The sequence below is a fragment of the Brienomyrus brachyistius genome, chromosome 20 (genome assembly GCF_023856365.1).
Source record: "Brienomyrus brachyistius isolate T26 chromosome 20, BBRACH_0.4, whole genome shotgun sequence".
NCBI lineage: Eukaryota > Metazoa > Chordata > Actinopteri > Osteoglossiformes > Mormyridae > Brienomyrus > Brienomyrus brachyistius.
Window position 1 is genome coordinate 13,202,826 of NC_064552.1, and position 24,609 is coordinate 13,227,434.

The following is a 24,609-nucleotide window of genomic DNA, read 5'->3' on the forward strand; positions in this document are numbered from 1 at the left end:
GCAGCACAGCGATGGCTCGGAGGCCGGCGTGCAGACAGACGCAGCTAGGACTGTGCAGGAGGAGCTGATCTTAGCCCTAAATCCCAGCACGGACTCGTCTCTTGTACCCCGAAGCATTTACTTAATGCTACTTTACTGTAGTTGACTTTGAACAGTATAAATGCTGGAAACTGAAGCTATTTAAGTATGGATAAAAACAGGATTAACTTCTTGATTGGTGCAGGGAATCAATGATACTTTGTGTACAGGATTTTGCTAAGCAACCAAGTAACAAAATAAATGCAGGTCCTTAACACTTGAGTCCATTAAATAAGAAACGACTTCCTCCGAGACGTTTGATGTCGTTGGATCCTCCGGAGTTCGGCTGATGATGCCTTTCTGTGGGATTTGTCTGGAAAGGTCCGGCTGGCCCGATGCCTGGCAAACAGCTGCATTATTTCACTTTTGTTGATTTTCATTCTAGGGGCGGGATGTCAAGAGGAAATTCAGTTGCCAGGTTTTTTTTTTTTAACGCATTAGTTTCTTCGCTTTAAACCTCATATCCTCTTGAAGGATTTTGCTGGGATATTGTGTCAAAAGTCAGGCAGAACTTTTTTTTACCGTGGTACAAAAACAGATGTACCCGAGTTACTCTCTGTATTATTTTTGGTTCCCTGGGCCTTTTTATCCCATCAGCAGGAGATGTTTTGAAATAATGACTTATGGGATTTCCTATTAAATTACACGCAGTGACCCTGGCTTCGCCTGCCCGAAGGTGGGCCCTCCCCGGGTGGGTGTGCACACATGCGGAAGGCGCGACCCCGGACTGCTCGCGTTGGGTTTCTGGCGAAATCGGCGCTAATTCAAGCCGCGAAACCGAGAGTCGCGGTAAACTCGTATTCTAATCCTGTTTATTTAAGAGCCATACCGAAAAAGGGATTGAGGCCGAGTTATAAGCGGCCCTGGCGGTCAGTGCTTATTGGGCTGCCTGTGGGGGTAGGGGGGCGGGCCAGGGAAAGGGGGATTAATGGGACTTCGGGCCAAACCGAAAGCGTTCCTGGATTGGCCGCTCAGTGTTTCCGGGTGAATCTCAGTCTATGTGAAAATGGTCCCGAGAAACGGCGCATGCTGAGCTGCCACAGGAGAGTGAGCTTACACCTTCTGCAGGTGTTTCCCTCCCCAACACACCTCAGTCGTGGGAAATATTGTATTGCCTTTGTAAAGCTGCCTGTTGGACGTTCCAAGGTTGAGCAAGGCGTCTGGTGGAGATTCCAAAATTTTCCAGCTCAGTCTTTTTAGAATACATTTAATATTTGATCATTCAAAAATCAAATCAAACATCCCTTTTTCCGTTATATCCGCATTGTTCACTATGACATAGTCGGAACTGACTGTTTGGTATCTTTAACAGATTAAACAGGACTATCAAATCTAACGTGGAACAAGAATCTCTCTTAGGCCTTGTCCGCACGTAAGCGGGTATTTTTAAAAACAGGTGCTTTTCTTTCGTTATTAAAAAAAAATCTCAGTCCGCACGAAAAATCCAATCAAAAGCCTTATTGCCAGTTCAGCTAGGGGAAAACGGCCAATGTAAACAGTGAACGGCACGTGCTCTGACGTCAGAGTGGACAGTGGTGCGCAATCTGACGTTAGAAGCCAAAAACTCTGGTTTTCCCTGTCTGCACATCGACACTGAAAATGGAGTTTCTGAAAGTCTTCACCCTCGAAAGCTCAACTTTCAGTGACATAAAACGTCGTTCGCTTGTGGACGAAAGACCAAAACGCATAGAAAAAGTTATGTTTTTTTTTTTTTTTTAAAGTACATTTAAGCAAAAATATATAGTGATTCATCTGAGGCTGCTGGTGATATAGAGGATGGCGGAAGTGCTATGGCTCTGTGATTGAGTCGTTAGTAAAAGACAGGAAGAGGAAATAATCATCATGTTTACGGGATTGAGTTTAGCTCAGTGCCTCCTGACGAGAGAGAACCGGAGGCCGGCTGCGAAGGAAACGGCTTGTAGCGGAATGTCTGCAAAAGGGGAAGCCCTGCTCAGGATTTTAATGAAGAGGTGAAGGCCTGCCCTCGCCCTCCCCACCACCAGCACACCTAAATGCTACCTTCCCCTCACCTGTGAATTTGAGGAGCCCATACTGCATGTCACCAGTCAGTGGCTCTGTCTTCTCTGCGTTACTCATACAGTGTTGAGGGGAACTAAAGTAGAAGGGAGGATCGACGGCCGTATTTGTTTCGGGGGAGGTCGTAAGGGCACGAGTGAAAATGGTGGCCCCATCACGTTATTGCTGACACTGACCTGGGGCCTGAGCAGTCCGCTGTGTGCTGGACAACAGGAAGTGAAGAGGGAGGCAGGTCAAGCACACAGGCACACATGAAGGCTGAAAGATCAGGCATGTATTTCTGACCGTGAAGCCTTCTGTGCAAGGGATTGTGGGTAACTGAGATTGTGGCGTCCGCATCCTTCTTGTCAGGTAGCACAGATGTTTTCCGTTCATTTAACTTCCACTGAAAGTGAAACTAAGGCTTTGACTGATGTTGGGAATTCTCCATTATATCGAAAAATGCCTGAAAACCGTTACGGGATGTTCCTGAATTTCACGCCTCTGTTACCCCTCTTTGGAAACGCCATCTTGAGGCAGAAACGGCTGGAAGCTCGGCTCCCTGACGTCTGACGTAAGAGGAAGTGTCCTTCTGGAATTCTGGGTGTGGAGCTATCGGAAACTGTAGGGGGGGGGACTCACGCACCTGCACATCCAATCACACATGTGTGGGGTGGAAATCTAATAGAGGGCCGCTCGATAAGGGTGCCCTGTTTGGAGCCGGGGGCCCCCACATACTGGGGAGCCACTGTAATCACTGTTAAACGAGATCTGTTATTGGATTGTGTACCTACCAGGGGGGGCGACGTGCTGCTTCAAGCGTGTGCAGGGACCCCCGGGACTTGTTACTCAGCTGCAGGGCGAGTACTGAACACCCCCCCCCCCCCCACTCACACACACACACACACACACACACACACACACAAACAGACAGCCTTCCCTTCCTCTAAGTGTTGCCACGTTGGCGTTGTTATGGAAACAAAGGTGAAGCATGGCATGCCCGAGTGAATGTGAAGCGCTGCTTCATGTCTGCGAGGCCCCGATAAAGACCCCCCCCACCCACCCACCCCCCACGCTAACAGGTTGGAAACCTAGGCTTTTGCTAAGTTACTCGCCCTTTCTGTAACAGGACACGGTTCCAGGATTAGGTGCAGTTTTGAGACCTGCTCAGACTAAGCCTGCGGTTTCCATGGGCTCTGCTTTCAGGGAACGAGGTCCCTAGTAAACGATGGCTGTTTTTCCGCAGAGGGGTGTCAGTTTGGCTCTGGATGGGGTCTCGTTTCCAAGGCCACGCTCTTGCTCTCGCCGCATCTGCTCCTCTTCTGCACCCAGCACACTGTTCCTGGTATCATTAGGGGACGCCTGACTTCTTTCTCTATTTTGTTCTTTTTTTGGCCCTGCTCCCCTCACAGCCGCTCGCGAAGGTCCGGCCTGCTGCAGACCCCTTCCCGACTTTACAGGAGGTTGAAACTCAGGGGTGATAAGCCTCTGGGGCTAGTGGGTAGGACAGAGTGCAGAGGCGAGGGCGTGGCAGGTGGGCTGCGGGGAAGGCGGGGCGGGCATGGCAGTGGTCACTGGAAACGGACCCGGGAGTCAAAAAAAATGATACAAAAAACTCTTCAGCTTCAGAGGTGACTTTGCGGCCAAGTCACCGTGCTGGAAGCATGCGATTGTGACATCGCATCAAAACACAGCGCCGCTCTCTGATTGGTTCAGAGCTCAAAGGCCCTCTTGGAGGTGCTAAGGTGTCAAGTCAGTCACTGCAGTTCCCTCATTCTTCTCGCTTCTGAATATAATAAATGAGAATACTGCCTTACAAGGGAGTCACTGCCTTTTTGCACCATCTGTCCATGCAGCTCGAGGACCAACACTATGGCGTCACACCTCTGGGGGGGGGTTTCTTTCCCCACCCCCGCTTTGAGTTTGGGTTGTTTAGACGGCGAGTCAGGTGAGCCGATGTCTCTGTGCTGTTCTGTGATGGACTGGCACCCCGACGGGCCCTCTGTACTCAGAGGCCAGGGAGGATGGATGCGTGGATGTATGGATGGATGGATGGAAGAGGAAGTAGAGACGGCCAAGTGTTTCCACAGTCAGACTCAGTCTGGTTCCCGTTGTATTTCTGTCAGGGTTTTTGACATACAGCCCATGTATCTGAAATTTGATAAAGCCTGTAAATTATACGGCAGGGAGAAAAGCGAGTTCGGCTTTCTGGCCGTGGGAAAAAAAGAGAAAAAAAGGGGAACGGAACGGCCGCCTCTGTTTGTACGTCGACATCTGACCGCATGCTCTGAGTGGGGTGGGGGGGCTGGGGGGCATTGCTCGTTATCTGCACACCCCACCCTGGTCACGACACTCTTCCATTTCCGACGTCCAGCCCCCCTGTGTGTTTGTTTACCCCTGTATTTTTAGCTCATGCACCCCCCCCCCCCCCGGCCCTCCACCCACCCAGGCCAGCTGGAAGAATAGGATACAGATACATATTTATCGCCAAAGGCTGGTGGGGGAGAATGTATGACTTTCTTGCGATTAGGACAATTATATTTCAGGAACAGTCTGCGGCGCTTGGAGCCAGGCGACGGGTCAGATGACTGAAATAAGCCCTGTCCCAGGAATGCTGTTTTCCCACATTTTTTAACAGCCGTTTCTTCCTTCTCGCTCCCAACACAAGCCTCATTATTGCGGCTTGATATAAACGACCCCGTCGGGCGACAGGCCGGCAGGCAGACGGGGCCCCGGTCGTGCTGGCGAGCGGCGAAGCGCAGGCACCAATGCGTAGAGCGGAGAGACCGGAGGCGACGTGTCGGAAGATAAATATAAATAACAATACAGAGACGCTTTGGGCAGGTACCTACAGGGGGGGTCACACGAAAAATCGCTCGCCTCCCATCAACGCCCCCCCACCTCCCAAATTTTTTTTTTTACTGTTTTTGGCTATCTATCTATCTATCTATCTATCTATCTATCTATCTATCTATCTATCTATCTATCTATCTATCTATCTATCTGCCTGCCTGCCTGCCTGCCTGCCTGCCTGTCTGTCTGTCTGTCTGTCTGTCTGTCTGCCTGTCTGCCTGCCTGTCTTTCTACCTGCCTGTCTGTCTGTCTGCCTGTCTGTCTGCCTGTCTGCCTGCCTGTCTGTCTATGCATCCATCCATCCTAGCTGTAAATTCTAGCCGCCAGACCAGACCCTTGCAGAGGAATAGCCATCCTGTCTGTTTTAGGAATGCCAAGCCGACCTTTGACCCTGTAGATGTTCACATTGCCTTTTGGTGGCCTTGACGGTCGGTTCTGATCAGCTTCCCAGTTTGTAGACAGTATTTCCGTGGTTCCTGCAGATGGGGAGTTTATCCCGGCCGTGTACCAGATACACTGCAGCGTTGGTCTGTTACGCGACATGCAGGGCCAGACCCCCACCCCCCACCCCCCCGCCCGCGTCACGATAGGTGCTGCCACACAACGGCTGTAGCGTCAGTGCTTATTTGTCCTGTCCTGCTGTGATGTGACCCTCTCCCCCCCCCCCCCCCGCCATCTCTGGCGGCCACTCACATCTCTGGTTCCCCTGTCCCATTTTTCCCCCCTCCCCCACTAATCCCCGGCTTCTCTGATGAGATAATGGCTTTATAAATGGCAGGGGCCCCCGGAAGGCCACAGGCGACACAGCGAGGGGCCCGACCACTGACCCGTCCCTTTGGAGCACTGCTGGGGGGCGGCAAAGAAGTCTAACTCTCCTGACCCCATGTGACTCCGTTCCCTGTCCCTACATCCCTCTCTGTGCTCCCCAGACCCGCATATCTTCCCCGTGGTCGAACCTTGGCACATACTATGTTTTGAATTTGTCTCTAAAGTTACACATTTATTCTTACATTCTATAGACACAATTGTTTCACTCTCCCAGTTCCTTTCTGCTGTCGTGTGATTCGCTCTCCTGCACCCTATGCAGTGTCCAGTGAAGTGACCCAAAAAGTCATCTGATTGGACATGATCTTATTGTAAAGGAGCTTGAAGAACTTCCAGAAGGGGAATGATAAGCGCAGACTTGTATTAATATGGCAGACTGGTTGTAACAAGCTTTCTGAAGCCAGTTACCTCCATCTTCTCTTTCCTGAGTGAGTCGCTGTTAAGCTTAAATTCTCCATCAAGGATTCCGGCTAAGCGGGGGCTGAGTATGGACCCCGGCGAGAGTAAATTTTGGTGAGGTTGTACAGCGCAGAGCCCTAATTAATGTAGCTGTTTCACTTAACTTTATAATTGGCTCGCCTTTTCGCAGCCATTAATTATGCCATCTCATATTCCATTAATGAGTCTAAGACAAGGAGACACCTCGCTTCTTACGCTAATTAACGGTCGCTTGGAGACTCATCTGCAGCCCTGTTTTTTTTTTCAGCAGAAAAGGAAAATCTCACTCTTGCATTTATCAGCGATATTATTAATTAATTGTGGTGTTTATGTCCCTGCCCCCCCCCCCCCCCCCCGCCCCGTTCTTTTTCCTCCAGCACCCCTACCCCTCGGAAGAACAGAAGAAGCAGCTAGCACAAGATACAGGGCTCACTATCCTACAGGTGAACAATTGGTAAGTTGGTCCGCTTAGGTGTTTACATGCAATCAATACCTTAGCCTCTAGGTAACCCCCCCCCCCCATAAAATCAAAAATGCTCAACACTATCCTCCCTCTGCCTACTCCCCCTAGAATTCAATTAGCTGGGGGGGGGGATTTGCTATTAGATTTTTTCCAGTTACTGAGTCTGAGGTTTTTATATCACGGTTATTTTTATATACACGGTTACAAATTCCTAAACGACTAAACGCCTTGTCCTTAAAACGTCCCCTTTAAATGATTTGTACTCTGAATTAGTTGACTGTGGATTATGAAAAAACTGAGCAAACCACTAGATGAGTTACTGGATTTTGCTGTAAATTGAGCCCTTATTAGGGACCCTAACTAGGGCCCCTAAATAGGGCTCCTAACTAGGTTCCCTAACTAGCAGTCCACTTTTGTGTGAAATGGACAGTCTAATCGGTGCCCCATTTTGAATCCATAACCCTGTACTCATGGCATAAGTGCATCCCAGATGTTACTGGGCCTGGCTAATTAATTACCTACGCCTCGCTGGCAGGTATGGGGGCTCCGGGGGGGGGTCAGCGGAATGTTTTATGTGCTCAGAAGCGAGTTTCTCTCCTCTGCAAGGTTGCCAGCCATGACATGAAAGTCCTTACTGCCCCCCACCTCCGCAGCCCCTACCCACAACCACCCTGCCTCTCCCCTCTGTCTCTCATTCAATAAGTGTCAGAGATTAATATTGCTGAGTCTCTGATTACACGCCCTAATCCATTTTGCTGTATAGATTTTGCCTTGATGTAGTCGCCCCCCCCCCCCCCCCCCCCCCCCCACGTGCACGTGTGATAAGAAACCCAGCCCATTACCCTTGCAGGCCAGAGGGCTATAGGGCAGAGATCTCAGATATATCACAGGCTATTACAGAAAAGAGAAACAAAAAATAGGTGACTGGTGTCGGCGGGATCTTGCTCATTCCGTTTGGTGCACGGGCGTCGTGCGGCTTTGTGAGATTCATTTACAGGTGAGGCTCTTTGGCAGGGTATGGCTGCCGGCATCAGGGCGTGGGGTCTGCATCCCGAGGTTATCAATTTCTGCTACCTGACTGAATCCTGAGGGAGATCGATCGCTCAACTGCAAAGTCACCCAACCCCTCAACTCCTAATTTAATGCACTTGCAAATATTATCAGCATGTCACAGATAAACCTGTATGCTTATTTACCTTGTAAGTACTTAAAAAGACTTAATGACTGGGCTGCAATATGCATACACTGAATGCCACATACGCTTTTTAGGTTGTTTATGTGTCTAGACTATAATATTCTCTTGCTTTTTACCAAGGTCCGTTGCGGGGACCTTAAGTGGCAGTGACTTTGGTTGCGATACTCATTTTTCTCATTCCACGCATAGAATGCGAGGCAACCGAAAAGGTTGACGCTGCTTAAGCAGGTGTGCTGAACACAGCATCAGTAAAGGTTTCGCTTATTTTTTTGGGGGGACTTTTTATAGATTTAGTAATCGAATGTAAATACAACTATCATTCACAGATGATGGGACGGTATTCCGGAAAACTTAGTAATTAGGTAACATGTAGGAATACACTGCTAACTGCATAAAGCTGAAAGCCAGAGGTGCTTAAGTGGAGCGAGATGGGCCTACAAGAGCAGGAATGCTTCCTGTGTGTTGCCAACGAAGACAGGTGATACGATATGATGAATAAATGATCAGTTACGGCAGCACACAAGCACCAGGATGTTCACCAGACCGGAGCAGTCAGTGACACTAGCAGAGCAGAGGCTTATGGGTATTTTCCCACTGGAAATCAGGGACTCTTGCTGTGACAGTGTGGAGTCGAGTGCAGATGTGAGTGAGAGAGAAACATGCAGAGAGAGGGAATCAAAACGGAAAAGCAGTGACTGAGCGGTTGCATAATTGCCCGCATCTTATCAGCGGCGATAAGGGGCTGTCAGCTGTTGGGCTGGGCTGACGGTGTGTGTAAACATGAGGGTGTAGCGAGCGCTGTACTGCGGACTCCCAGCGCTGCCTCTCAGGGGGTCATGGAAGATTAACTCTGAGCACGATAACGCTGGAAGCCCGTGGTACAGATTTAAGCCCCCCATTGGCCAGGCTCCCTTTTGGAGATTTTTGATGGTTAAGATTTGAATCGTGTGCAGAATCGTACGTAGATCTCATGGGTCTGAAATAGATACACACAGCAAAAGCTGAGAGCAGACATTTAAATTAGATTCAAATGCAGGTGGTTTTGTTTAAGCATCCAATGCTCCTCTTTGGACAACTGGATGTATCTGTCCAAATTTGTTACCTTGATCAAGCAAGTTCGAAGAATAGTAGGGGTCGGCTTGAAGGGTCCTTCGTGCTGGTTCTGCTCTCCTGAACCTCATGCTGTCAGGAGAGTGGATCAGAACCTTATCATTGGAGAAGAACTAGGACAACTGGGGCGCAGAACCCAAAATTGTCAGAGAACCCAGGAGGTATTGTAGACTGAGAACCTAAGTGACTGTAACATCTCAGCGTGAGAGGACAGGCTGGTAGCTTCCGTCCGAAACAGGTTTATGTGTTTGCGTAACAGATTCCTTCATCTGGGTAGGCTTTGCAGATTCAGTCAACATGTCACGCTTCTGGGAGTCCCTCAACCCCCCCCTCCTCCCCCCACCCCCTGGGGTTTTACCCCCCAGCCTTTTGGTCACTCGTCCTGTTCCTCGATCCCAGAAACACCTGCTACCCATATATCAAAAACACTCACTGGCTAATGCGGAATGGACTCACACACAGACATGATGCATGGAATGGGGAAATGGAGGGAGAGAGAGAGGGAAGGAAGGAAGGAGGGAGAGAGAGAGAGAGAGAGAGAGGGCAGGAGATCCAGCAGAAAGAGAAAACTCTATAAACCTCCTGGCCATCTGAAATCAATGAGGGGTCATCAGCTCTTGCCTGGTGTCCATTCCTCACTTCCTGGTGGAATTTAATAATCCCCCTTAAAGATGGTGTTTAAACATCGACGATTGATTGTTTCATTGATAAGGCAGCTTTTACGAAGGTCCTAAAAGCAGTGGGAGCAGATTGGAGACCAGATCAGTACTGATCCATATGAAGTGGGTCGTGATGCAACATCCTGCCAGCCTAGATGTGCGGGGGCCCCGGCTCAGAGAGGGGACCGGACGTGCAGGGGCCCCCAGCTCAGAGAGGGGACCAGACACGCAGGGGCCCCAGCTCAGAGAGGGGACTGGACGAGCAGGGGCCCCAGCTCAGAGAGGGGACTGGACAAGCAGGGGCCCCAGCTCAGAGAGGGGATCGGATGTGCAGGGGCCCCAGCTCAGAGAGGGGACTGGACGCGCAGGGGCCCTGGCTCAGAGAGGGGACTGGACAAGCAGGGGCCCCAGCTCAGAGAGGGGAGCGGATGTGTAGGGGCCCCAGCTCAGAGAGGGGAGCGGATGTGTAGGGGCCCCAGCTCAGAGAGGGGAGCGGATGTGTAGGGGCCCCAGCTCAGAGAGGGGATCGGATGTGCAGGGGCCCCAGCTCAGAGAGGGGACTGGACGTGCAGGGGCCCCAGCTCAGAGAGGGGACTGGACGTGCAGGGGCCCCAGCTCAGAGAGGGGAGCGGATGTGTAGGGGCCCCAGGTCAGAGAGGGGACTGGCATAGAGAGGGGAGAGGACGAGCAGGGGCCCCAGCTCAGAGAGGGGAGCGGATGTGTAGGGGCCCCAGCTCAGAGAGGGGAGCGGATGTGTAGGGGCCCCAGGTCAGAGAGGGGCCCAAGCTCCAGGTAGGTGCCATTGAGCCCAGTGAAATTGTAAGAACACTGACAGAATGGATATTTAATCATGGTCTCTGAGAAGCGACATCGGTGAGACCGAGCTTCCCTGGAATAATTCCTGGAAGAGGGGATGGTCTCCCTTAAAGAGGCTGATTCGTCTTTCATCTTTATAATCATTTGCATTTCAAGATGTCTCCGTCCGCCTGGCCCGCTTCCCCAGGCTCTCCATGACGTGGGGCCTGACCTTGCCGGCGGAGCATGTGGAGGTGCCGTCTCTTCGCAAAACCTGAAAGCTGGTGGACATAACTGAAGGACGATGTCGCCGTAACGTTCCTGCCGAGGCCCGGAGACGGGAGAGAAAGGAAGGGGTCCAAGCGTGGCAAAGCCCGGGAAGCGCTTAGTGACAGATGTGAGCGGCGGACAGATGGGTGGAGCATCCAGAGGGGGCAAATCATGTGGCAAAGACGGAGTGAAAAATAGGCCTCAGGAGGCACAAGGAGAGGCTCTCGACGTTGGGGAGGCACTGTGTGTGTGTGTGTGTGTGTGTGTGTGTGTGTATGTGTGTACGTGTATTCTCAGTCTTCACACAGCCACACAGAAACATGTCTTGGTGGGGGGGGCCTGCATTAAAGACCCCCTAACGCAGGCGTCCCGGAGAGGGCCTGTGTTGCTCTGCGCAGGTTTCAGGAGTGTTTGCCATACAGGCCTAAGCTCAGCCGCAGTATCATCTCTGGCAGGGATGTATGGTGGCCGGGCCCCCGTCTGCCCGTGGGGAGGTGGGGGGGTGGTGGCTCACTAAATCACTGCGAGCAGTGCCAAACATGACTTCATGGCAGCTTATTTTGGGGAGATCAGGCCTCGTCTCTCTCTCTCTCTCTCTCTCTCTCTCTCGTCTCTCACGCTAGCATATTAGCAACAATGGCAGGCAAACAAGATAAGATAAAACCTAGAATGGCCTGGCTGTATGTTCAAGTTCATTTTAAATGATCCAAGATAGAGGGTAAAGAATATACACAAATATTTATACTGATATACATTCATGCACGAACATGGAATTGCACGTATTTATATAGCAAGCGAGGGTGGTGTGTGTGTGTGTTTGACTGTTCAGACCACGTCCAGGGAAGGTCCGGAGCACAAGGTGCTGGATGGAGCACTGGTCTGCCCCCCCGCCTCCCCCCCGCGCCCCTGGGGTGACCCCCCCCCCCCCAACCCGTCAGGAAAAACTTCATGGTCCCGTTAATAGGACTCCTCTGCTCAGTTTGGTGAGAGGTGCTGGGTGGGGGCCACTGATGTAATGCCTGTGGGATCATGGAGACCCCCACGCTGTCCTCACCATGAAGTCCCCTCCCCAGAGGAAGGAGGAGCAGAAGCTGTGTGGAGACACAGAGCAAGGAGTCGCTGGGAAGGGAGGTACAGACTGGAGGTGGGAGGAGCCAGCGAAGAGGAGTCTGTCATGCGTCGTGGTAGGGGGCACGGGGGTGTATAAGCAAACCCTCCGCGTGCCACTTTCTCCCTTGCCTCTCTGTCTGTCCCCCCTCCCCGGAACTATGCCCTGTTCCTGGGTCGAGCCCCCCCCTGCCTCTGCGCATGTGCTTATTACAGACTCTGCGGTTATCTTGACTTTTTTATGTGAAGCTATATGAAGCAGCCGGCAGTCGCCAAAGCTACAGAAAAACGGGAAAGGAGTTAACCGGAACGTCCCGCGTTTACTCGCAAAACACGCGCATGCATGTGGAGCATGTTACCGTCGCAGCCTGAGCATGGCGCATGTGAGACTGGACTCTGCTGCGCATCAGTGATAATTGCAATACAGTGCGCCGCGTGGGGCGATGGCTCTGCGTGGGTGCGAGCAGCAGACCGCATGCTGATTAGGGTGCATGGGGCATGGGGGGGGCGGCATGGAGGCTTGTGTGAATGGAATTTTCGCAGCAAACAGCTGGACGAGTTTATTTAAACACATCCAGGGCTGAGGGACTGACCTGCAAATGACATGGGGTGGGGGGCTGGGGGGGGAACTGTGTCGAGGAGAAGCCAAGATGACATTTCCTGACTTTGAGCCCAGTTCCCGACGATGTACTTGTTTATGAAAGCCCCGCCCCCCGGAAAGCTACCCGATATGCGATTGAACTGTATATAACCTTGGCTTCGCCACGCGTGATTAAAAATGCTCCCTGGCCGTGACCCGCCCAGATGCCCTCCTCGTGTGGGGGGGGGGCACACTAGATATGTGCTCCTAGGGTGGGGGGTCTGGTTTACGAAAACGGGAGTGCCGTCACCTCTGCGTCGCCTGAATGGGGGCATAGTCTGTGGTGCTGATGGATCGTGGACGGGTGGTAGGGGCACAGAAACATGTTGGGGGGGGGGATTAATCCAGTGGAGGGTCCAGACCTGTAGGCTGTGTCATAAAGATGGGAATCCAGCTTGTCTGCTGATTTACATAGTGAACAAGTTGTGTATTCATCATATACTGTAAATCTGGTGTGAGTATGTAAGGATTTGCGTGTGCGTTTTTGTCCTGGTATTTTTGTTCGTGTTGTGTGTGTGTGTGTGTGTGTGTGTGTGTTGGGAGGGGAGGGGCAAGGGGGTGTGTGGGTACAGGCTGCAGATAGAGGGACATCGGAGCTCATATGCATTTAGATAGATGACAGGCTCCTCTATCTCCGATCTCCAGCTTTCCAGGGATTTTTATTAAATGATCCCCTTATTTGTCACGCAACACAAGCAGCTGATGAAAAAGGAGATTTCTTGGTTTTAATTGCCCATTTCACGTGCCGGTCGAGGTACAACTGTGCATGTGGGTGCATGTCTGTGTGTGCGTGTGTGTGTGTGTGTGTGTGTGCGTGCGCGAGTGTGTAATGAGCACTGGGCACAGGCAGGGTGCTGGCACACTCTGCCGCCATCGTTTCCATGCTTTAAAAGGAAGTGCTTTCTCGGGGTCGGGTGAAACAGTGATCAGCCCGTGGCAGAGCGTACGCTGCGGCTCCCGCGGTACAGCGATGGCGGAAGGGAGCTCCGCCCATTAGTCTGCAGCCTCTCCGACGTCTGGGTGGCTTTGATTAAATTATAACCTGAGCCATTCCGTGTGCACACGCGTGTGTTTTTTTATTTTATTTTACACGTTTCTAGTGCCGGACGTCATAAGTGCTGTGTTTCTGCGGCACTAGAGGCGTTTTGTTCACAAAGTGCCTCCATTGTCAGAGGCCAGAGGCACAGCCGAGCCCTTTGTGCCTCTTTGGGAAGTAGGGGCGCGCGAGTGGGGGGGGGGGGGGTCGCACCGGGGTGAACTTTTACTCGTAATGGAGGACGAGGCTTAAGCTTGGCTGCTTCGGCCCCCGCTCCCTTTGACCGCCTCCCTGACTGGCAGAGCGGCTCCATTCTCTAGCCCCGTGCCCCCCCTCCGCCCAAGGTCCCAGCATTGTGCGCCGCCTGTCCTTTGTTGGGGCCTTAACACGTCCATCCAGACCACAGGACAGAACTGAGGGGCAGCCGAATGGCTCTGCGAGCGGCGCACCGAGAGGAGAAGTAAATACAAGGGCTGGATCTCAGGGCGCGGCCACCGGCTAGACCACCGCCACTGACCCCGCGGCGACCCCGGCCTCGCATCGAGTCGGGGGGGGGAGCAGTAAAAAGATCGCCTCACTGCAACCCCCCCCCCCCCCCCCGCCAGCGTGACCTGGTCGTGATAAAAACTCCAGACGTTCCCTCATTCGCCTTGCATGAACATTTATTTCCTGCTTGTTTTAAATCACGTTGGGACAGGACTTTCCTCATAGAGAGCAGACATTTCTAGAAAAAAATGAAAAACAGGCATCATTCGGACGACAAAAGCGAAAGACCCCTACAATAGCGATTAACGACACCGGCGCTGGCCTGCATGAGCGCATCTCCTCCGTTCCGCCTTTTTACTCTTTCTCTCCTCCTTCTCTCAACCATCCCCCTCTTCCTTCAACTCCCCCCCCCCCATTTTTTCTTTTTTTTCCTCCCTGCCTGAAAAGAGTAGTGCCTCTATTGTTTCCTGAAAGGTCTACTAATTCCCCCCTTCAAAAGATGAAATGGAAATATCCAACGGCGGTGAAATCTGGAGGACATAAATCAAGTGGGAACCACTGGGCCGGCCCACCCTGGGGTCAGAAGGGGTCGCAAGTTTGCTTCTGAAGGTTGCTGAGAGGAGAGAGGCCAGAGTGGCCTTCTGGTCGGAGATCTGGGCTGGGGGGGGCGGATGGCGGCGTGAGGCAGGGAGGAAAAAACACTGGAGCGTAGAAGGGCGCTTGGGTGCGGCAGTTTGCGCCGGTGCTGAAGAGCGTCACAAACTAACTCTGTAATCTGCTTGGGTTTGTCCATCTCGCTCGAAAACAAATGAACAGGCCAGGGCTCGGCTTAAAGCGTAACGCCGTCTGTACACATCTCCGCCGTCCTTTCTTTTGTCTGATAACCTACAGCGGTAGGGGAATGTGGAAATGGTCACCGCACCCATAACAAACACGACGGGGGTCAGGTGCTTTCTGAGGAATCCACTCTGGCCGGATTTGTCGCAGATTTACGCCGGTCTGGTTTTGCCCATTTCCCCGCAAGCCCCGCAGCTCGTGACTCTCACATGTCATTTGATAATGACTCTACGGTCCTGGCTTTTTCACTTTCTTTTACTTATTATTTATTTAATGGTAACCGGGGTGGCATTTTTAACCCGTTAGTTATTTTTATTCACCTTTTCGATGAAACCTTCTAGTGGACGTGCCCTGCTAGCCGCCTGGGTTCCTGTCCAGTGTGCCGCTGTTGTCACTATTTTCTCGATCATCCTGCTGTGCGAATTGCTCTCTATGGATGAGTCGACAAAATGAATGATAGTCAGAAGTTAATCCCCCTATTTTGTTCTCATTTTTCAGGTTCATCAATGCCAGAAGGAGGATAGTGCAGCCTATGATTGACCAGTCCAATCGAGCAGGCAAGTCCTCTCGTGCGTCCCACAGGCTGCACACTGAGCGTGCTCTGTACCATCCCACCTAGCCAATCAGATTTAACCTGCAATACCCAGGGCAGTCAGCTCCTGAGATTCCAAGTATTTTCTCTAAACCAGTGTTTCTCAGTCCGATCCACAGGGACCCCCAGACAGTCCATGTGTTTGCTCCCTCCCAGCTCCCGGCAGGGAACTGGGAGAGACAAAAAATGTGGACTGTCTAGCAGGGAGCTGGGAGGTAGCAAAAATGTGGACTGTCTGGCAGGGAGCTGGGAGGTAGCAAAAATGTGGACTGTCTGGAGGTCTCCCAGGACCGCATTGAGAAACATTGCTCTAGATTATCAAGATAGTGGAATTTAAAGAAACAGAGGAAATAGAGTATTTTAGCCGTCCAGCTTGTCAGATGTGCGCGCCCATTTGCTCTCTTCCACATCAAAACAAACCGGCGTTTAGTTGAATGTGAGCCGAGCGGTTTTGTAGACGTGGTGCCCCTGGGATCCCCTTCCACCCGGCACTGGAGTTCACCCCCCGGTTCACGACTTATAAGGACTGTTGTAAACTTTATTACCTGCGATAAGGGTCAGGGGTCAGGGTTGTGTTAGGGACTCGGGAAAGTTCAAAGGCATTCGCAGAGGTTGGACTGTTCAGGCCTCGAATAACCTAAAACAGGTCAGATCGCCAGTAAGCCCATTTTATGAGAGCGGGGAGGGAGAGAGAGAGGGATAATTAATCACTGCTCTGTTGATCACTGTCACATGCTTCACGGTTTCGTTTAGGGTTTTTTTTTTTTTTTTTGGGGTTGCAGTAAATCATTTCCCTTGCAGAGGGACGTGGATGTAGATGTTTGATGTAGAAATGAGTTCACTGACGTCAGTAGTGAAACGTACAGAAAGGAGAATGGGGAAAAGCAGAAGTTGGCCGGGAAGCCGACTGACAGACAGGGCCAACAGGCGAAACTTAATTAAAAGTGTAATTAACTATGTTTCTGTGCCCCCCCCCCCCCCCCGCCCCCCCACGGTGTTGCAGTAAGTCAAGGAGGACCTTACACTCCAGATGGTCAGCCGATGGGAGGTTTTGTTATGGACGGACAGCAGCACATGGGAATCAGACCACCTGGTAAGGGCTTCTACTCTCCTTGGTGTGGTTCCCTGCAGCCGGCTCTCCGTGGGGATTGGAGCGGAGCTGGGGAGGCAGGGCTGGGGTGGGCGGGTGGGGGGGATTACACAGCACCATGGCCCGACGTCACATCCGCCTCCTCCCACTGCCCCTCTGCCCCTGCTTTCTGTCTTCCTGGTGCATGTTAATACCCCTCTGCATGTAACTACCCCTCCACCCCTGCATCCCCGGGGCTTGTAACTACCCCTTTGCTCCTGCCTCCCTGGGGGAATGTAACTACCCCTCTGCATGTAACTACCCTTTTGCCTCTTCTTCCTTGATGCCTTCTTCACAGAACCCTCTTCATCTCGTGCTCCCGCTGGGTCGGAGGGTGTCACACAAGACTAACCTTCAATATCCCCCCCCCCCACACACACACACACACAGATACTTTGAAGGGGTTTCTGGGTTCTTCTTGGTGCATAACTTGTTTTAAAACCCACTCACCCAGCGCCCTGCCTTCCCATCGCGGCCACCTCTGTGTTTTTCTCGCTTGGTCTGTGCTGATCTTCTGGAATATTCTTCTTGGATTTTTATCTCCTTCTAGGGCCTATGAGTGGAATGGGCATGAATATGGGCATGGAGGGGCAGTGGCACTACATGTAACCTTCCTCTAGTTAACCAATCGCAAAGCAAGGGGGGAAGTAAGTACAATCAGGGTCTTTATCAGTGTCAATCACAGCAGGGGGCGCCGTTTTGCTGTGTAACAGTGCGTTTTTTTCCCGTTCTTGTCCCTGTCTCCCCGTGTTTTTGGTTCGCTCCTGTTGCAGTCAGTGTGCTTCCAGCCCACGTCTTCATACTTATTCACTCTTTGCCTTGTTCTTTTCGTTTCGTTTTCATCTGTTTGTATACTTTTCACCATTTTTTTTTTTAACAAGCCGACGGTTCTGCTGCTTAAAAAAGGTTAATAATTGTTACACATGCTAATAAGTAAATCCATGAAAATGGTTGAATATTGATTAAATCGCCTCTGAAGGCATGAAATAGGTTCGGTCTGGGCAGGTGTTCGCCATCGTTGTTTACGTGCAATGGTCACGTGATTCGGTGAATTACGGCCTCGTCCCCAGGGTGGGTGGGGCTGTTGGGCAGGATTGGGGGGGGGGTGGTGGGGATGCGGAAGAACGGGGATAGGGCTGGCGGGGGGCGAGGGAGGAGGACATTGTGGCGTTGGAGGTGAGGGGGATTGGTAGGGTGTTGCTATGGCAACAGACTGATTGGCAAAATGCGAGCGGCCTATAGCAACCGAAGCAGAGGAAGCAGTCGGTCCCCAAAGTGCGATAAATCTGTTTTACTACAGTTGGGGTATGAGTTGCATTAATACGGGAACCTATGAGGCAGCGATGTTGGCATAAACAGCTGCACGCGTTTTTACCACCGTGCCACGCTGCTCCCTGAGCATCTCCCGCAGCCTTACTCAGGTATAAGCTGTCGTGCTGGGATTACTCACGGCGTAGAGGAAGGGTAGAGGAGGAGGAGGAGGAGGAGGAGAAGAAAGCAAATAAACACTCACACGACGCCGAGGTGTGCTCAGCAGGCTATGCGGTTTAGCCGGGCTAATTGAGTATATCCAAATTAAATATGCCATCACCAGCGGCGTGACGAATGGATTTGACCGATCCAGTATACAAAAATAGAGATCATTAATGCAGTCCGCTACGGAATTCTCCAGAATATCCCAGCCCATTCCGCCGTCCCTCTCCGAAGTGGCGATAATCGGTTTTTCACACGGCCACTCCCACCGGCTTCCGCCGTATTTCCGAGCATATTTCAGAGCCCGCCGATGTGCCCCGGCTAAATATGTGTTTGCATGTCTATAAACACTGGGAACCGCTCCCCCCACCCCCACCACCCCCGCCCTGACGCCTCCGCCTCCAGTCGTGGCAGCTTGGCTCTTCGGACGGCTCTCAATTTGCCGGCTGGATTCTCTAATTGAGCTGTGTGCCGAATCGCAGATGAGATGGGTAAACGGAGACAGGGGCGTGCGTAGATGGGGCGCCGGCGAAGGCACTCCTCCGTTCTGCGGCTCTACCGCCAAACTCCCCTAGCTCGGCTAATTTAAATATTGTTCCTTTAGTTTCTAGGTCAATTGAAGGCAAGCGATGTGTGATATTCTTCATGACCAATTAAATTAATGGGTTATTGTGGAAAGAATGTTCCCCTCTTATTCGATTAAGGGTCCTAGGGCACTCCGCGTTTTATAAGCTAGTTTCATTAGTCGAGGAATATTCCAGAAGGAGATACTCAGCTATTATTTGTAGGGAAACTCTGAGACCTGAAATGAAGGTGTTCCTAGCAGCCACATTGCAGCCTTACTTAAGACCAAAGCCAATTAAACCTACTTAGAAGGCGCGCTACGCTCGCTCCCCTTGATTATTACGGAGCTTATAAGTCTGGGAAACAATACACCTGTCACTTCCAATAAACCTAAGTAATTCATGCAGAAGAGCACGGCCCTTTGATAGCCGGGCTAAATGACTGTTTGATGGCCATTTGGACCCCAGTCTTTTCTTCTTCTTTCCTTGGCGAAATTAGCCAAGGGTCGACAAAATTGCAATTTCATTTCCAAGACAATGGCGATCGCGGTGAAATAATTAATGGCGAGCATATTGGATCCCCCCCCCCCCCCCAATACTTTAGGTATGCCGCGGTGAACTCGGGGGGAGTCACCGGGCCCCTTCTGACTCGGTTGGAGAGCTTTGTACTGAGAAGCCATTCCTCCAATTATTCAGCTGAAAGTTTGTTAACCTTTTACAGGGTCAGCTGTGGGGATGAACTCAAACTCCACAGAGAGGAAAAAGAGGACTGTGGGCTATTACTCCTTTACTTGTTTTAGGGCTTCGGTCATATGTAGTTTAAATCTGTGTGCATCTAACAGATGCAAACATGTGAACGGTAGTAAGCAGTAGTAAACAGAACCCATCTAAACAGAAACGAAAAGGACCCACGTGAACATTAGTGAGTAATAATGAAGAGGACTCATTTTGACAGCAGTGAGCAGCAGTGAACAGGACCCATGCGAATAGTGCTGAGCAGTAGTGAATGAAATTCTTTTGAACATAAGTGAGCAGTAGTGAACAAGACCCGTGTGAATATCAGTGAGCAGCAGTGAACAGGACCCACGTAAACATTGATAAGTAGGACCCAAATGAATATTACTGAGCAGTAGTGAACAGGGCTCGTTTGAATGGTAGTGAGCAGTGGTGAACAAGACCCTTCTGAACAGTAGTAAGCAGCACATTTGTTAACAGTAATGAACAAGACCCACATGAATATTGGTGAGCGGGACCCTTGTGAACAGTGTGCATTTGAACAGTAATGACCCCAGCCACTATTAGATTAGCTTTGTACTCCAGCATATCCAGAATCCATTTCATATACAAACATTTAAAAGGCTAAGTATGAGGAAAAAGTTAAATATTTATTGTATTTGCACGTATTTGCATGATTAACGTGAGTTCATGCAAGAGCTTTGTGGCTGGGCTTAATAAAAACCTAGTCTTTGTGGCATTATTTTGTTGATATTCCACTTTTTGAAAGAGACATTTATATTTGCTAAGTAGAGTCATAAAACCAATCTAGCTGATGTCTGTAGATGGATGGATATATTGGTGGATGGGTGATATGTGTGATTAATCCCAAGTGGGAAATTCCAGACCTGTCTTAGTTTTATGTGGTATAAATTATGGACGCTTTCCGATAACAAAAAATAGTGTTACTTTTGAGGAAACGTTTAATTTTCAAAAATATGTCTTCACATGGATAAGCAGTAGGGAAAATAGACGGATTATCTGGAGTTGTGTGAATTATCATTTATATGTTGTAGGTGTCGGTGATGTGCATTGAATTTCCTCCAGCACATGAAGGAATCTGTGTTTGCATGCCGATATGGAGTTTACTGACATTTTTACATTGGCAAAGTCACAAAATCTGTGCAATGAAAATGGCCCCCTCATGCAGAGTTAAATCACTGACTTGTGAAGTTTTAATAACACCCTGGCAATACTTGTTAATCTAGGGGACGTTTTAATTGTACGCTAAAAGTCACTGTCACTCTATGAAGCAGGTGGGGGTGATTTATTAACGTGCTGATTTATTTAGGTCTTTGGTAGAACGTACACAGGTGGCGATCAGACCACAAGTTTCATTAATCTGTGCAAAATCCAGAAACCAAACCAGCAGACTTTCATATCTAGGGCAGCCATCTTGGATGTTGATCTGTCACTATGGGTCTGATTATATGTGTGTGTTTGTGTGTTTCTGCTTTGAATGAATGTTAAATACAGGCACCAGTGCATTACCTGACGCTCTGACTATTGGTGCTGTGCTGGCCTGTCCTGATCGCCTGTTTCCCGCCTCTCCCCAGGACTGCAAAGCATGCCCAGGGATTACATGTCCCACTGTGGTTCGATGGCCATGGGACAGCCCAGCTTCAGCCCGCCTCAGATGCCCCCCCACTCAGCTCAGCTGCGGCATGGGCCCCCCATGCGCCCCTACATTCCTGGACACCCCCCCCACCCGGCGATGTTAATGCACGGAGGGCCACCTCACTCCGCCATGCCCATGTCAGCGTCTAGCCCCCCCATGCTGAACCCAGGAGATCCCGCCATGGGGGGGGCAGTCATGGACATCCATGCTCTGTAGTTTAAGATTTCGTGAGACAAACAAACAGAATGAAACGTCGCGATTTTACGGCTTTTTTTTTTTTCGTTTTTAGGAAACTTTAATAAACTGGCTTCTTGCAGAGACTGAGGATCTTCATCCATAGCATCAGATCTGGACCAAGAAGAAGCTAATGTCTGTATTTCCTGGGACCCTTTTGACACAGGAAGTGCGCTGGAAACATAACAGAAATGAAACAAAGGATAAAAAAAGTCCATTTTAACAGTCTCTGCTCCTGTGGGGGTGAAGGGGAGGTGGACTTGCTGTAAATTGTTGTAAAATTACTTTGGACTCTCAAGAGAACTGAGAAAATATGTAAATTCTCTTGTATTGTTCTGAATATTACGTTGTTTCTTATAGATTTTTTTTTAAAGAAGGATGTGAATTCCCCCCCCCACACTGTGTGTGTGTGCCATGTCCATAGACTCTGAGCCTCCCCCTCCCCCCCCCCACCACCACCACCACCACCACCTCAATTTTGACAAATAAATACCTGGATAAATCAGCAAGCCGGCTCTAAGGTCGATAAGCCGTGGTTTGCCTCTGTGACGGCTACTTCTGGGGTACCACAAGGCGCCATCCTGGGGAAGACCCCCCTTCTGGCCATTTCCTTTGTCTTCCCACCTAGAGGGTAGCATTTGCATGTGTAAACATTTTGTTCATCAAAACTGAATTTGCCTGAACAAATCTGAAAGGGAATATTTGGGGGGAAAAAATCAGCAGCAGATAGAAATCTAACCACGTGAGGTTAAAAGGGGGCAACGTGGAAGAAGAAGAAGAAATGGGTCTTCAATCGTCACTTTTTCACATCTGTCTCCATTGCAACTAAAAGTGGCTTTTGAAGCCAAAATACAACTTATAAAATTAAAACCTTCTTCTGCTTAAGACACCTTTCCCCATGGTTACAGTTTGGATACTTTATGTATACGTTGTAAATAAATGCTTTTGTGGAAAAAAAAGAACTGGAGGAGACCGAGCTGTAGTATTTGCTTTAAGAAAAGTTTCTATGCTTAAAATGTCTCTATGGAAAGCAGATTGAGGCTTTGTTGTGGTTTAATAAATACTTTTTTTTCTAGTGAGCAAAGTGAACGAACCTTTCAATTTTGCCTTAGTGTATTATGATAAAGAAAAATGGCATTTTATACGTGTGGGCATTTTACAATTACATGAATCACAGTTAAAAAGCAGTATTCGGGCACGGATACAGCCCAAACGAAGTGTTTGTATAGTTCGCGTTAAAAATCCCAAATAACTTAAGGTGACCGTGTCATCGTATAGACAGCATTTCCAACGCACAATGAGAAGGACAAGCCACACAATTGCAGCCGGCCTCTCCTCGGCTTTCCTAAACTGTTTGAAGAGACCATATTGTATTAAACAGAAAAGCGTGGCTTTTGGCAGTCCTGCACACCAACTTTAAGAGTATAGCTGCCATTTGAAGATTTTGCTTATATTACTAAACACGGATAATGTTAAAAACAATACTTACTTTTTTTGTAAATATGCGGAGGAAATATCAACTATAAATTAAACGTTTTACAAAACACCATATGCATGTCAAGGGAATTATTTATTTAGCACAACTTGCACTGTTTGCACAGGTACCCAGATAACCCCGAATTAGCGCGCAGTGCATTTTAACTCGGTTTTACATTTGCACAGACACACTTGAGGCTCAGAAAATGGCGAAATGGACATATAAATCTCTTTCGATTTCCATGTTTATCGGGAAAATGCAATGCAGTGCAGCAATACTTGAGATTCGGAAGTGCCTCGTTTACACTCCTGCGCACCAAACGCCGCGTCTGCCCGCCCTGTGCAGAAAGAGGATATGTGGGGTGGGGGTTGGTCCACTACTCTGGATACAAATGGGGAATTATCCCTCGTTTAGCATTAAAATTCGTTTAAATAAAATTGCAACAAACACTTAAATAGGAAGATTAGTTCCCCCTCACGCCTTATTGCACCCAGTCAATGGCTCAGTTAAGAAGGGTTTAAAATCTGTACCCCAGCTCTCAATTCTCGCATGGACTTTCTTAAACAGACCAAATTTCAAAGCCGGAAAGCATAAAATCCACTCGCAACAAAGGGTGGTTTCTTTCCGTTTATTTGATTAATTTTTCTTTGATGGGAAGAACAGGGGGTAAAACGACAAACCCAAACTGAATCTTATCTCTGAGAAGTACACAATCGTCGAGAGCAAACAAAACATGTGTGTGCATCAATATGCAATTCAGCCCGCACACTTTCCTTGGAGCTAGTGGCGTTTTGCAAAACTATTTTGATTTTCTTTTACTTTGGGGTCCCAAGTGAATTCTGCCTCCGTTCAAAAAATGTGCTATTTAAAATGTGTCGACGTTTTAATTGTGCAGCTTTTGCCAGTGCGGGTCTCCGGGTTTGAATTCCTGGCTGCAACTGTTTGGAGCTCCGGAGATGGACGCAGAAAAATCCCATGTTTGACTGCCATCTTTAGGGGATCGGGGAAACTGTACCGCTGCCTCTCCTCTTCTTCGGCCTCATTTTAAAAACGGACAAACGTATCTGAAACATAAAAAATAATAATAAAATAAATCGGATCCCAACCCAACAAAGTGACCTCTTACAAAAAGTTAACAAAAGAAAAGTTTTTTTTTTATTGAGAAAATGTTGCATATAACTTCTGAGAGTATTTTTAGTTTGGCTTTTGTCCTACATAAAAAGGCAGCGTACTGTTGAAGGTTTATTCCTTTTGGATCTCGCCCAAACAACTGAAATGCAATATTTTCTCATATATAGTGAAATACCTCAACAGCTCCTATATGTTAGAGTGCGACATTTTACAGACAGCACATTTAATAGTAGTTATGGAACTGGGAGGTTTGTAACATCCGGAAATTTCTTTGAGTGTTTAAATAGCCTATATTGGAAAATATTAGCACGAAAATGCCGTTTAACTATTTAAAATGTCCAGTAAAATAACGTAGCGTGTTTGGACCTTTCAAATTTAAAACTCATTTACTTTACAAAACTTCATGACCCACAATCCACTTCTGTTGAATTTATCCGAAACACTTTTTGATCGTTTTTCTGAATTGGGTCAGCATGGATTGTGTGCTTAGGTAGACGCTGAAGGTGTCACACATTTACAATCGCTCGGTAAACATTGGAGATTCACATTTCAGTCATGTGTCCTTCATGATGTGTCGCTTCTGCTGCCAAAAGGGAACAGCATCGGAATGTCAAAACATTGTTCCTATTGATTCTCTGTGAAACGGAAAGCCATGTTTAATAACAAGGAAACTCGGAAGCCAGGTGACGCTAAATATAGACCATAAACATCAACGGTATTTAATTATTTTTGGCGCATTCTGTTTGTCAGCCAGTTTTGTTTTCATGTTTATTTTAACCTATATATTTAGAGCGCAGAACTATAGCTGTT

At 49.3% G+C, this 24,609-nt stretch overlaps 1 protein-coding gene across 1 annotated transcript; it reads left to right on the top strand.

Moving 5' to 3' along the window:
* The first annotated feature begins 6,539 nt into the window (after positions 1 to 6,539).
* On the top strand, positions 6,540 to 22,737 carry LOC125716079 (homeobox protein Meis2-like). The gene is made up of 4 exons (XM_048988315.1): positions 6,540 to 6,664; positions 15,307 to 15,369; positions 16,408 to 16,493; positions 20,896 to 22,737. The coding sequence occupies exons 1-4, from the start codon at positions 6,540 to 6,542 to the stop codon at positions 21,171 to 21,173; spliced, it is 552 nt and encodes a 183-aa protein (XP_048844272.1). The 3' UTR covers positions 21,174 to 22,737.
* The last annotated feature ends 1,872 nt before the right edge of the window (positions 22,738 to 24,609 follow it).